Genomic DNA, 15,186 nt, shown 5'->3' with positions numbered 1-15,186 from the left:
TCTCTAGTACCATTTGGTACCCCATAGCACAAGCATTACCTTTCTAACTTTAGGTACCTTAAGTACCACTAACTAATAGGCCATTCTGTCCATCCGCCAACCATCCAAGTGATTATAACCAAACGGGAGATTTGGTTTGGTTGCTATGCTATCAAACTTTCCCACTCCACTAATCATGAAACCATGACTGCTTTCCAAGCAGAATTGCCACCATCCAGATCTTATTTTCAGGTTTGGTCTTCAATGGCCATACCCATTGGAACAGTCCTGTTCGTACCAAACGACGACCGGAATTTGGGGTAAGTTTATGCACACAATACATGCACCGGACGATCATTAGGTCGACCAAATCATATCAAGGGCTGGTAACGCTGGACCATTATTTTCATAGTCGAGATCTTCAAAAATCAAACCGACCCGCAAATATAAACCCGCCAAGACTCTTCAAACTTCGACAGCCCCAGAAGTAAACCATTTGATGCCAGAATGGTCGAAACTTCCTAGACTTTCATCCTCATGACCGTTTATCCTCATCGAAGAATGGGGCTCTTTAATTTCTAGGTACACACAGACCTTTCCTGACATTTATTATTTGGCTGGGACATGTTTTGCTTTCAGTCTTTGAGATATCATTCCTCCAATCAGAAAGTAGGTTGAATGGGTGAACGGCATGGCAAGACGAGGATTTAGATTGAAGAACTGATGGACCCGACAACTCGGTACATAAATATCGTGAATAGTGTTGATATACTTGGTATGCATTTTGGTACTGAATTCATAACTTCGTAGATATCAGGTCTAGTAGTTTCAACCGGCAACCATTTGTACTAACCTCCCCAACTAGGTAGCGAGAGTCTATTACATACCATACTCTCGTACCGCGCCTTGCTATATCAAGTAATACCAATACCAGTCCCGCGCTCACGCGATGCCGCGCCGCTCCGCTCCACGAAAAACGCGATCCTACCATTCCATAGTACGCTACTTTAATGCAATTGTCCACACGCGATGACGCTACCTTACCCTAGACCATGATCCAAACGCTTTTCATACTCCACCCACAAGGACCTTCCTTCCTTCGTATGCAACCAGCATATCTTCATGCCTGATTCATTCCTTTACTTCTTCAATGGTCATAGATGACATATCTGACAATATATCTGGTGATGTGCGTGCAAATCAAGATACGCAATTGCAGAAATCAAGAAAAGAAACCATGGCACTTACGAAATCCAACGAAGATCCAGAAAAATTAAGGGTCCTGGGAAATCATTCCGATTCCTTCATCAATCAATCACACACCAAAATAATTTACCCGTCACACCACTCAAACACCTCATAACCGCAGTCACCTTCCAAGGCCTTGCGTCATGTCCGAACAATCCCCTCCAGGACTGTTCGCCGCTTGCTGCGTACATTGCTTATTTCCTTCGGCGTCAAGCGGATTCCCGGCACCTCGGCTGTACTTTATGAACCTGCTCGTGAACTTAACATTTGCTTCGCTGTGCCGTAAGCCCTCGGGATTACTTCCCAAGTTTCTCGTAACGATTATTGAATTTTTGCACTGCAGATGATGTGTATATGCTCGCGTGTCATTGGATACCTACGATATTGGACGATGGATGGGGAGGCATCTTGAAGAGATTTTAAAAACTCTTCGCGAGGATCCGCTGAGGTTGAACGTAGAGCCCCAGTACGCCGTCGCTTTTTTCTCCGCACGGAGGGTCGTGGGAAGGGAAGGTCGATTGGATTGGCTCTTTCGATGAGAGTCCAATCCAATGTGAAGGTATTCGAAATTCGAATAATTATGGGCTTCAGAGGTATATCTCGTGCATAACTACCGTATGCAATACACACACTAGCAAGAACGATCTCCTACGCCTCCGATTGGGTGGACACGCTTCACTTATGGTCCTTCAATGGATCCCCACATTCTTAGTTGTTCAGCCTCATTTTTTATGATTTATACAAGTTCATAGATAGGCTCATAAGTGTGATATCCAAGACATAAAAAAAACAGGCAAGTAAAGTAAAGCTCGGACGGTCACACAGACGGACTATCTAGCATACATGGCTACTATCTTTTATCTTTACGTATTCGCACGACGCTGTTCCGGATTTAGTCTCGGTCGTCACCCTCCTCTGGAAATCTCTGATTCGGGAAGATTTGCATCGTGGGTTTTCCGCTGGCTTCCGTTTGTCTTGTACGTTGTAGAGAGAGTCAGTAGGTAACTTGTTTGTCTTGGGTCGATCTCAATCTTTCAAGCTTTTTCTCTGCACGGAGGATTCAGGTTGGATGGATGGTCCTTGGTATGGAGTGCTGCGTAGTTCATCTGCTCATCATGGGTATGTCATTGAATTAGCATTGGGCTTTAGTAGCATCGCAACGTATAGATAGACTTTGGTGTCCTGGGAGGTTCCGACAGGATGGGGAGATTCCCGTTTTCGTACTATTTCTTGTACGGGTAGCTCAGATGTAAATTGTAATATAGGTATGCGATGTATGTACAGTACTCTCACTAGCTTCTTCACAGGTAAGCAAGGTATGGGAGAAAGTTAATTCTCGGATATTATTATTTACACTTCTCATCCAACCGTGTGCTGTGTTGTGTGTGCACTATCTGTATAGGTGTAGATGTCTTATCGTAGATACTGGATTGGAAAGTCTATGGTTGGAGCAATATCAATATTCTTTCTCCAGAACAGAAGCTGGTAGGTAGGTATGCAGGTAATTAGGTGATTGATTACAATTTCACACCATACCATCCCATCCCATCTCCCAATCCAATCGCCCCTCTTCGATCGCCTATCTCGATCTTCCCTCACCGTGTTGCCAAAATTTTCTCACAAATTCGCTTATGTACGGGGCGTGTATTTGGTATGCGATGTGATGTGATGGATGGATGGATGGATGATGTGTTTGTATGTATGTACATCGCATGTATGTATGTGTGTATGTGTGTATGCAGCAGAAATTTTCTTCCTTCCGCCTGGATGGGGGGATGGGGGGACGGTGGACGGGATTCCCAGATACGTACCAGAGGGATTGGTTTGCTTAGGTTGAGTTGAATCATGAGATAAATGAATGCCTTGGTCTGGGAATCGGGATCGTCTCCCTTGACCACCTGGTACGATAAACTCAACCACTAGTACGCCGAACACCTAAACCTAAATGCAAACATGATCTCTCAAAGAGGTATATAATCAATAAATAGAAATAGACAATTTTGCTGAAGAGCATCCACTTTTTGTTTCGGTTTCAGAAAGATATCCAGGTGCGAATTTAGGCTTTGTATGTTTTGGAATAGTACAAAGTAGATAGATAGGTAAGTCGAGTTTACACACATACACACATACATACATACACAAATAAGCAATATTCTCCATGCCATACCTACCGACTGAGGATCGAATTCCGCCGTACAATCGCTCACCGTAGATATGCAATGCATACTTACCTGGAGTAGCTTCTGAACACGTGCACCTTGAACAACCAACTAGCGTGCGTGCGAATTCCTCGCCCGGAGATCGGTGTACGCTGTCGCTGTGCATGAGATTTGCCTGGCCCTCACGCACCTACCTACGAATATATGATATCTACCTGCCTTATTGATGAAGATGCACATCTTCCCTCTCTCTCTCTCTCTCCCCGCATTTTGTGCTCGCTTACTGTGCTTGCATACAGTAGCATAAGCTGCACTAATGACTTTGGTGGTGCAAATAAAGTTATGCTATTTATGTAGCGTCTATGCACTACTTATCCCCGTTTATATTGTCGAAATGTCATATTGATATCATGCCTAGGTATACGTAGACGATAGATAGAACGAAGGCGAAATTCAATAATACATTTTTCGCCAATTTTACATGCAAAATCACATATCATCACCGAGTAATTAAATTCGTATGATTTGTAAGGAGGCGCGGGTTCGTATTTTTGCGCAGTATTATTTGTCCGAGTTTATTTGCATGTTGGTCTTCGCCTTACACATCCAATCTTCCCATGTACACAATAATAGCCTCAAATCAATACGGCGCGCAGAAATGGCTCAGCCTTCCAAGCCTCAATTAACCCTCTGATAAAAGAAGAAAGAATCAGAAACCGCGGTACGTACCGTTACTTACAATACTTGAGTGTGTCCCGACGCCGCGGCGCGGCGGATGCGAAGTGTCGGTCGCGGAGTAAGGGAGAAATGGATAATGTGGCCGGGCATATACACATCGGTGCCGATGCGAGCGTTGCGCCGCCCCCTGGATTTTGGCATGCGCTGAGGTGGGAATGCTCCAAGCAGCTGCAGAGTTAGTATCGAATCTCACATCATTTGGAGGGTCTCAGAGAGGGGATTGTACATGCTACGTAGGGGACCCGAGTCTCACAACACATACACACTACCTGCCTACCTACCTAACTGCGTAAACGGCTGTGCGAAGATGAATCATAATGAATGTAGGGAATCCATGAACCGAGACAGACAGATAGGAGAAGACATTCTATGATGAGATGATGTTGTAGTTTTTACCCCTATTCATTAGCAGATACTCTTGATCCTGAGCCCGGAAACCTGAGCAATAATAGGAGAAGCGCAGTGTGTTAAGTACACACTTGATCTGCATCACTAGGGAATTCCTGGACAACCCCTCCTTCACTCATAGTATGTAGCAGTCGCAAGACCGACTAGGCATATCCGAATTGGTGCCACACATCTCGAGACTCATATCACACCATGACACCTGAACCCAATAATCTAAATTAGCCCCCAAACACACTCTACACAAACGCGTGAACGCGTGGGAGTGGGAGACGTGATTTTTATCTTTCTCGTAAGGATGCTTGTTACAAGTACTTGCATATGCGGCTACTAATATCTTGGTACGCTGAGTGCTGAGCTACGCAAAGGGCATGCAGCGTGGGACAGGAGGAAACTTGGTTTGGGGCTGGAGCGCTTGGATGATGATGACATGATTGTAAGGTTTGTGTGTAGCAGGATTTCGGATTGTCTTTGAAGCCTTGATCTTGTGTGAATTGGTTTCTGGCCATGGTGAAAATGCGAGGCGGGGAGCGCGATTCATCTTAGCATGGATTCGGTTAGCACATGTTCATCTTGCGGGGTGAATGCATCGCTGGTGATGTCGACTTGGATTGATAAGGATAAGTTCCAGGGGAAATTCGATAGGCCTCGGTGCATCTAAATCTTCAATCTGTCGAAAGTGTATTTTGGATATCTCGATCAGAGAATCGAAATTATTTCCCTCGATTGCCGATAGATCTCTATACTATGAACGACTGATCTGCGAATCTTTCATGACCCTTTTTCTGAATTTCTTTTCCTTTTCTTTTTTTGCGCAGCGGGCATTTACCGGCGAGTTGGTAGGATCAACAAAGTCTTACGAGTTACGAAGCTGGGCGGAAAAGCAAAACCCGAGTGGACTCAGTGGAGGTCACTCCCCAGAATTCATCCGGCTCTTGGACTTCTGCAATACGGGATTTGTCAGGTCGTTGCGCCATTTTGGATAGGCTCTAACGAACCACTGTCAAAACTCATTGCATGGAGTGTACCGTTATGATACGAAATTGAAGGTTTTGACATGTACACCCTATCCCTCAAGCAATTGACACGGGCTGCAGACATCTTCCCCACGGCTCAATAGTCTCGTAGTCTGAGTAAATAATGATATCAAGTGTGAAACCAGTCCCATCGACTGCGCGACTTTCCTATTCCCGAGCGGGTGATTCAGGCATACATCGAAACCTTATTTCGCAAGAGGGAAAGTGCGATATGAAGCAGTTGAGTTTATACGGTATTTATAATAAGGTTCAACACAGGTCGTAAGATCATCGTAAGTGTACATGCAAGTCTTATCCCCGTTTCTATTACTGTGCCAGAATATCATAGTGGTGGGAGAGACGGGACTGCGAACAGACACGCGAAAATAACTACCTAGTGCAACACCTCTAAACAGTTTTACATGGGATCAACCCAACCATTTCATGCTAAGTCAATATGTCTAGTTGGGGAGCACGAAATTGTCGCGAAACCCTGATTACCAAAAGCCTCATCGCGAATCTCACACGCTACCTAGTTCCCAGACTATTTCGTTGGTAGATACGCAATGTTTGGGTAGTGTAATAAGTACGTACGTACTTTGGGGGTTACTGTGTGTATGCATTTATGTCGTACCCCGAGCGAAAATCTATGGGAGACTATGGGATAGGGTAGGATAGGATAAGAGTATGCCAATAATACGGCTCGGCGTATCTCATCTCACCCTAGCGTTTTCCTTGTCTGGAATGAATGGGGGTTCGTATGGGTGGCGTTGTAAGGCTAGGAGGGATCATTATGGTTGGGAAATAGTATTGCTATCTTACCATGACCATGAAATGAGAACCGGAGGCTGCTAGATGTTGGTACTGGAATGGGAAGGTGTATATTTAGAGGTGTGGTTTGCTTCTGGGAGTGGAGTGAGGTTCACTTGAATACGACATTAAACGGAAAATTTTGTCTAAAATTGATTCGATGGAAGTCATCCCCTTTTTCCAAGGTCTAAAGTGGTGGCTGTGGCTGAACGATGACCCAAATTCCTGACTCGATTATTTAATTGGACAATTCATTCATTACAGCCACACTTCTTGCAGGTATCACGTCCCTCCTGTATTTCCCATCCCATCTTTAGCATATTTATCCCGTCTCGCCATGTAAAATGGTATATTTCCCCATCCTATCACAGACTCTTAGTGCCTTGCTCAGGAGGTCCAGCTAGGAACTCATTGACACCAAAGATCCTACGACCCACACGGATATTGAATACCATGCCATGACTATAGTACCATACCTCATATCACGAAACGATTCTCTTGGTCTTTGCCACACCTTTGTTCCAACTCCCAGCATAAATCAATGAGAAACTTGCATAAACCCAGTCTGACGCGTGAAGAAGCAAAACGGGTGAGTACCTAGGTATCTTTAGAACGGAGAACAAGCCCAACGATGCGAAACTATCACCAAATCTACGCGCTTCCTGGTGAAAGTTTCGAAAAGCAAATTACCGTACATGTATACATGTATGTACCTAGACGGTGCTAATGGAAATGAAAAGTCCTGTCGCCCAGAAACTATACTCGCCACGGATAGGTTGATACAATTAGCAGGTTAGTCACCGATACATCCGGATTTCACGTTCCTCATAAGTATCAAATATCCGAATCACAAACATTTCAATTTCCATCAAACACTCTGCACATCTTTCTTTACTGGAATCGTCCTAGCGACTTCTGCTTCAAGAATCAATCACATGCAGTCACGTAAATTTCACCGATTGCCTATGCAGTATTAATCTAAGACCCCATCTCTCGGAACCGGAAGATCTTCACCCTAGTCTTTCGGGGCTTGCAGTGCAAACGAAATTTGAAGGTCATGGAAGCTTTTTGATCTCATTCTAGAATAAATGTTTTATATGCGCAGGAACCGAGATAGTAAAAAGCAAAATGCGTGCAGATTGATTGATTTGATTTGACCGATTAATAATATGTTGTCAAACATCAATTAATCAGGGCATCCCTTCCTTATTCTCTTTCGATGGATTGATGTAAAGGATGGGAATGGGGAATTAGGAGGAAATTGAGATTTTCGGGGTCCATGCAAATGTCATGTGCATTATACATATTTCCCAATATGCATATTTGGGATCAGTATTATGACATCCGCTGTTCTTCAATCACGACTCCACTTTTTGGGCGGGCAATTCATTTCCTTGCATTTATTTCTAATTCTATCCTGAAGAATGGATATACTGTATAGAGAGTGATGGGGATGATAATAATCGCGCACGACAGCTCATTTCATGCATCGTGCCTTTTATCCCCATTCCTCTGATCGACCGGACAGGACAGGACAAGATTACGTGGTACAATGGGCATCGAGCAGTGGATTTTGTAGGGTACGAAGTATGAAAGAAGAGGGGTAGATCTCGGGTACGCGTAGCTTCTTCGGGGGTTATGGAGGTTGTTTGCGAGAGCTGTGGGACACATTGATGGGATGAAGGCTGGGTTGTGATGTCTAGGTAAGATATTGTGCGTGGTTTCCTGCGTAAGGCAAAGTAGAGGGGCGAAAAATCAGAGGAAAATGTCTCTGCTTCGGTTAGGGAAGATATGAAATCTTTGCATTGTTTGAAATACCCGTCATATCCGATGAGTGCATCGCAAACAATGCTTTCTCTTTGAAATTGATTGTCAGCTGCCGCCTAGGAGTCTCTAGTAGCACAAACAATCTTCATTCCCGACGAGGAAACTTTGCATCTCTCTCTCTCTCTCTCTCTCCCTCTTTCTTTAAGGTTGCCGGGAAGGTCTCATGCATATATTGTAAATTACTCAGTGGTACGATGTTCAATATTGAAGCCTGTCGACTAGGAAGGCACTTTCGGTGGAGGATTGACAGGAAAGTTCGGCTGGCTGTAGTACGAAATACACGACAGACACCCCAAGGGTATGCCTGACATGTATCGTGGCTTTTGCATGGATATCCATCAGCTTGATGACTTCCTCTGGAGAGTGAAGATCGACATGTAAAGTCGAAGGAATTTATGCCTATGTACTTCCAAATAGGTTTTAATAATGTTAAAGATAGCTGTCAGAGATGCGCAACAGAAAAAAAACAATCTACAGCCTGGTAGCGATTTATCTGCTTCCAATTCTCAAATGTGTGTCTGTGTATTGTTTTGATCGAAATGTTTGTTAATGCACTTGCCTTGAAAATATAATATATATGCCTTGAATGTTCTGCGGCTGTCTTGATTCCCTCGATCTCAAATGAGTGGAAAACTTTTTCCATTGCATGAACTTTCTATACATTCTCTTTTTTTGTGAACTTTTCAGTCTACAAATTTACTTGAAGTGGTTGCTCAAACTGAATGGGTTAGAACAAGCAAGTTCACAAAGACTCATTCTATCTATCACAACAAAGAAAAATAAGCTGGCAAAGAATGTTGAAAGAGGGCTTCTCCCAGGAGTCGAGAAGAACAGAGATGAGCTTATTGACAAAGAAATAAAAAGTGCTAGCACCGTTTGCAGTCTTAAAACGATGCGCGATAAAGGACAAATTCATTTGGAAGTATTTTGGGTTTTTGGATACTTCTTTCCATGAAGAAAGAGCCACCACAAGGCAGAGAAGGCGGGAATCTTCGCCATTTCTACATCATAGACCGTGGCAATTAACTACAGCCATTATAGATACAACTTTTGCATGTATCTTTGATCTTTTCATCCATCTGAGACTCGGTAGTCATCGTATGTTGATGTATGTGCAAGAATTTACCCCGCGATGTGCGATGTTGCTTACCCTATTGTTTCATTGTGAGGAATGTTTAAGTTATTCTCTTGGAACAGTTTTCTTTGGAGAAGCTCAATTGAATGCAAATGGTAGCATAGCTATTTCTCTTGAAAGAAAAATTTACATGAAAGTAAAAGCTTGCACACAAAGAACATTTCAAGCAGGACTTCGACCCAATCCTCAATAGCAACCTCACGAATCTCAAGTTTTGTATCATCTGTGAGACTGCAGGCATTGATCATTATTAATTTTTGAAAAAGAAGTGGAAGCAGAAATTATCACAAGTACTTATGGAGGTACAACCAGAGGGGTAAGTCAAGATCGATGTATCACAAGGCCAGACAATCTAACTATTCTCAAAAAGAACCGACCGTGAGGACCTCTTAGGAGAGGAGATTGGAGGTCAATCCGATCAATCCGATCAACATGAATCACGACCAGCCACACCACCTAGGGAGTTGAAAGTTCCGAAGTTCTTGACTGATATAGTGTCCGGTGAAAAACGTCCCGATCCAAAGACTTCTTTCAAAGACCACGAGCAGCCGCCGGCAAGTGAACGCCTTGAACAAATCAAGATATTTCTTGCCGACGAAGATGCGAACCGATGCTTAGATTTCAAAGACAAGCTCAATCAGATACAAGATTACCTTACTCACATTGAGAAGCACCGAGTCCCATGCGATAAGAGCCTCTTTAAAGATGCAAAAGTAATGACAGATGTTCAAGCAGATTGGCATGATCGCATGGAAAAATCAGCCCTCGGCGATCCTTTATGTGTAGACATTCCCCAAATCCAGCCCTATAGCACGAGACTTATGTCGAATGAGGTGACTCTTGCTATTCGCGAAACGAAGGAAATCAATGGCACACAGACACAAATCCGTGAAGATCGGCCTCCCTTCACGGTCAAGCGTACTAAGGATCACGCGGTATTTCTCAGAGCTATCAAAGAAGATGCAAAGAAAACTTTGACGGATCTTACGGAAGAGGAAGAGAATCGAAATCTTTTCAAAATTGAGAACCATGCATACGTTGATGCAAATAAAGACCCGGCATTAATTCCTCTTTGGACAGATCCTATTCGCGGTATATCAGATACTGGAAAGACCCAAAGTAGCGCTGATCCTTGGTATGGTAGCGGCCACGTTCTAGGGGTTACTCCAAAAGGGGAAAGCGAACGTGAACCAAAGCACAACCCTCTACCACCTGTAGTCCAAGCGTACCTGGAAGCTGTACGATACTATTTAAATCAGTATAGAGAGAACGTCATTTCTCATGGACGTGGAGATCTACGTCATGCCAAAGATTGGGGTGTAGCGGCCTTGAAGGGCTTTTGGCGATTGTTTCCAACGCCAGATGCGAAAAAGCTTGAGCGTAACGCTAATGTTTATTCAACTGGGCAAAGAAAAGGTGATATGACGGATGAAGAATATAGAGCTGTCAAAGATGATTGGAAGAAGTACAATGACTTACAAGATCAGCTATTGGAACATCTCTCTGCAAAGACTACACCTCAGATACAGTTGTTCTTTGACGAGCCAGACATGGTCAACAAAGATACATACGACCCTACAAAGATCAACATCACACGGGAATATGGCGAACGAATGCGGGAGGTCAGTCGAATGCAATCAGAGCTTCAAGAACTCATGCGGGAATGTCGTGATAGCAAAGGTCCGCAAACTTGCAATTGGTGGATACTAGGGAGAATGGCTGAGATACTTTCACCTGTTGAACCCGATATCTTTGGTGAAGTGGGACAACATTGGGCTCAATTCAAGACGAGACATATTCCTTTGCTTTGGGATAAAGCATTCGATCTACCATCTAAGAGAAATTGGCTCGTCTCTCGTAGTGTGGGAGACAGAGCGTTGATTGATCCTTATATCCAGAAATTACGGGATCTCTGGACTACCATTTTTGAGAATGAGCCAGAACTTCACCGTGAAGAAGCTGATATAGAAAATGGTCCATGGATTGTATTATTACCATTGCAAAAGGGAGCTTTAAGGACTGACCCAGTAAGGCATAAGATGTCGCCAGGTTTTTTGCAACCATATATCTTCTATGTACCTTATGCCACTCCCAAACCTGAACTTTCTCCAGAGTTGGAGAAGCAATTGGAAAGAATTCATCGACTTTTGAAAGCAAAAAGCGAACAAGGGGGTGTACTGAATCATGTTGGGATGGCAGCACTTCGACAAAATCTAGCGCCGTTCTTTTATCCTCGACTTCGTCGAATGTATGATCAAACACTCAGTGATAATAAAAAAGTTCGAGACAAGGCACTTAAAGCATTCGCTGACATTCTGGATCCTTGGCTAGCGGGATTTGAAGGAGTTGGAATCGAGATAAGGAGTTATAAGCCAGAGGATAAGCAAGCTCTCCTGAGATCAACTATACCAGCGACTCTCGTTGATGCACCTAATGCTGCAAAAGCTCCGGTATTGAGACAGCGCGATCCATCTGTTCTATATCAGGCTCATAGAAGATTGGACCCAGATTCGTTGAACACTCTCAACGCACAACTGAACAAGGATATTCCCGATGATGGTGATGTTACTGGTGCAGGATGGGACCAAAAGAAAAAGAAAACCTATGCGAGTCTGCTAGGTTCTCCGGCTTTGCAAAAGATAGAAGCAGAGTTAGATAAGATCGAGGATGAAATAAACGGCCTGAGAGCTGATGCGTCCTCCATTGCTCTCGCTGGTTTGCAGAAAGAATGGGGCCTCATCAAACAGAGGCTTGACGAGGAAGAGAGACGGACTGTGATCGGTGTCAAAGCTGCAGCAAATTCCAAATTGAAGGATAAAACCATCAAAGTATTACAAAGTGTAGATTTTGTCGACACAGATGTTGATACCGACAATCTTCCTGGTGTATTTTACCTCGCAACTGAGCCACCTTCGCCGATGTCCATTCATCCTACGAAGGTTGATACTCTTTCTCTTGTACCCAATCTAGATACTGGTATCCATCGCAATCGAGAAAAAAACTGGCAACAGTTCATCCTAGGCTATCCGCAAGCAGCGTCTCGCTACGACACGGGCGCGTTAAACTTTCAGTCCAAGGCCGAAAGAAGGGGTATTCAAAGAGCGGCTATTGAAATGGCCTTGAACTTTTTAGCTTCCAATTATGAACAACGACGCCCGGACGATCTATTCCGCCGCGTTGTGATTCCTTCGCCATGGCAGAAACCTCTACTAGATGTTCCAATATCAATGGAACTTGAACCGACCAAGCGACCCGTGGAATTGGACACGAAATACTACACCAAACTTATGGTTGAGTACACGAGATGGAAAGATGACGACTGGTATGATGCTCGTGAAAAAATCATTCAGACTACCCCGGGTTTCGTTCCGCCGCCGGCTAATTTCAATGGCCCTTTTACGATTCCATCAATGTTCGAATACCAAGACGCTGCTGCCAAATACTTGGGAAACTTGACTCCAACTTGGGATGCTTTGTTACATGCAGCCAATACCTACCCGAGGCCATTCCTGACGGCAGTTCTTTCACGTATTGAGAGAGGTGTAAGGTTTGAACCTGGTCAAGGATTCGATGCGCTTAACGAAGTAGCAAATGGTATGGAGGTGAAATTGGTCCCACAAGAACTCGGTGTTCTCCGAGAACTAACCGAACCATCTTGGAACTGTCATTGGCTGCCATATCCTCCGGTTGCAGATGCCAATGAAGATATGCCTAGACAGATTCTAGATGAGTTTGAAAGAGATATTGAAGCATTACCGGAACCTGAGAAACCTCCGTACTGGGTATCAGAGAAGGGTCCAAGTGAACCACCGATAGGCACTTATCCATTGAGCCAGAGAGATATTCGTACAGTCAACAAGTATGATCCCCGTGGCAAGACTACCGATTTTGTGCCCATGTTACAACTTCTCCAGCACATAAATGATCATCGGACTAGACAGAATTTGCCTCATTTCGACCGGGTTACAGCGAGGAGGCACTTGACGATAATGCATGAATATCATCACATACAGTATGTTTCATGCCACTTTATTTGATAGCAGAATAGCTAATGTGTGTAGTTTCGAAACAGGGCTTCAACCTGAACTTGAAGCTGAATTTGAGCTTGATCGTGTGGCAAGAGTTTCACTTACAGGTCATCCCGAAATGAAGTATATTGACGATCGACGTCGAGCATTTGCTGGCTATGGAATTGACTGGGATGAAGCAACCAACACCTTCAGCGTTCAATATAATGCGGCTGGATTCACGGGACCTCCGATTATCCAGCCTAATCTCTACAGTTTCATCGAAAAGGCGGCTTTCAAATTTGGCAGAGCAATCGCTATGTATACGCAAGAACTCACAATGGACGAAAAGCACTACACGCGGGAACTTAGCCTCGAAGTCGTCCACCAGAGTTACTCAGACACAATGAAACGCTTAGAAGGCAAAGAGCTATATCCTGGGGAGCCCAACGTACCTCCCGCGAGCCCCAACCCAAACAATATAACTCTAATTCGTATCGCGTCTGATCTCCATAAGGTCGCTCCTGACATCTTCACCGACCATGGTCTTAACCTCGAAACACTTCTCGACTCCTCTGTCCCCTATTCCACCCGTTTGCAATACTCCGCTCTGGTAATACAAACTCAAGTCATTGAAGAATTGAATAATAACTGGGAATCTCGTTTCCCCATTAAAGAAAATGTTTGGGGATTCGCCCGTGATAGATTGATCAATCCTGTACGCACTGTAGTTGCGGGCCGAACTTTCACAGAATATCATCAACCGCGTCAATATTTCAGTATGCGAAGATGGCCACCGTGCGAACAGAGTCCTGCTAGTCAACAAGTCATCAAGGTTAGTGGGCCGGTGGTACAGGTAAAGGCTGTCAAGGAACCGGCAATCAGAAAATCAAAGGAGAAGAAGATGAATTCGTTGAGGAAAAAGCTAGAGCCGGTACATATCGGAGGCGCACCACCTAATTTCCCATTCGGAGAAACGCCTTATCAACAGGCGTATCAGAGTTGGAGGATCACGGAGGATTTGAAAGATGGTAAGTTTCTATTCACCTTTGTCTCGTCTCGTGTTTTTCTTGGTGAATTTGATGTTGGACTGCAAATCAACCATGCTAACATTTCTATCACCCAGTTCCCGAGTTCAATCCTAAACCTAAACCAAAGAGTCTTCTCGACAAAGTTCTTCCTACCATTCTTCCCACATCACCGATAGACCGCTTTGCACTTCCCAGAATCCCCCCGTCCTTCCGTCCCAGAAGTATGCCTGTCGAGATTTTACGCCAAAAGACCATTGCCGCCGCTCAATCCATGGCTGGCCTACCTAGCCTCACTGAATACTATAGAGAAGACAATGAAGCAAGGGCAGTAAGAGATTACCGTCAATGGCAGAAAGAAAACGAAAGGATTAAAATGATTGAAGAACTGGCTAAGGGAAAAAGTTGGCAGAGTATGACAAGGGATGAAAGGGAGAGGTATGAAGGGGAATTGGCTGTTATAGATATGGAGGAGCAGCGGGCGCTACAGAATGCAGGAGGATGGAATATTGCTGGAGGTAAAGTAAAAGCAAAAAAGGGAAAGCGCGACTCTGATGGGGCCTTGGTATTGGAGACTGGTCATGGTGGGAAGAAAAGGAACCGAAGTGGGAGTGCGGGTGGGAAAGGGGGTAGAAAGAAGAGAGGCAGTAGACCGACACCGATTCAAACTGACACGTTAATGTCGGGAGCGTTGTGAGACACACATTAGTCTTGGGAGCTTTGAATAAATAAATTGCTGCATGGGATATTTGTTTATATGTTAAATAATAGTTCTGTTGATTTGGCGTACGTCCGAAAGTGCTTGAGACGAGTTCTGTGTATTGAAAATGAGGC

General features: G+C 44.2%; 2 protein-coding genes across 2 annotated transcripts; one reads left to right on the top strand and one right to left on the bottom strand.

The window, feature by feature from the left end:
- Positions 1 to 4,021: 4,021 nt before the first annotated feature.
- Positions 4,022 to 4,651, bottom strand: EAE97_003443 (uncharacterized protein; the record flags this gene model as incomplete). Its single annotated transcript, XM_038873955.1, has 3 exons — positions 4,022 to 4,076; positions 4,126 to 4,292; positions 4,604 to 4,651. 3 exons carry the CDS (start codon positions 4,649 to 4,651, stop codon positions 4,022 to 4,024), a joined length of 270 nt encoding a protein of 89 aa, XP_038735818.1.
- A 4,962-nt stretch (positions 4,652 to 9,613) lies between these two features.
- EAE97_003442 (uncharacterized protein) lies at positions 9,614 to 15,049 on the top strand (the record flags this gene model as incomplete). Its single annotated transcript, XM_038873954.1, has 4 exons — positions 9,614 to 9,633; positions 9,688 to 13,329; positions 13,379 to 14,355; positions 14,451 to 15,049. The coding sequence occupies 4 exons, from the start codon at positions 9,614 to 9,616 to the stop codon at positions 15,047 to 15,049; spliced, it is 5,238 nt and encodes a 1,745-aa protein (XP_038735817.1).
- Between the last annotated feature and the right edge of the window lie 137 nt (positions 15,050 to 15,186).

This window comes from Botrytis byssoidea (genome assembly GCF_014898295.1).
Source record: "Botrytis byssoidea strain MUCL 94 chromosome Unknown BBYS_005, whole genome shotgun sequence".
Classification (NCBI taxonomy): Eukaryota; Fungi; Ascomycota; class Leotiomycetes; order Helotiales; family Sclerotiniaceae; genus Botrytis; species Botrytis byssoidea.
The sequence above is the reverse complement of the archived record's forward strand: the minus strand, read 5'-3'. Positions and strand labels throughout refer to the sequence as shown.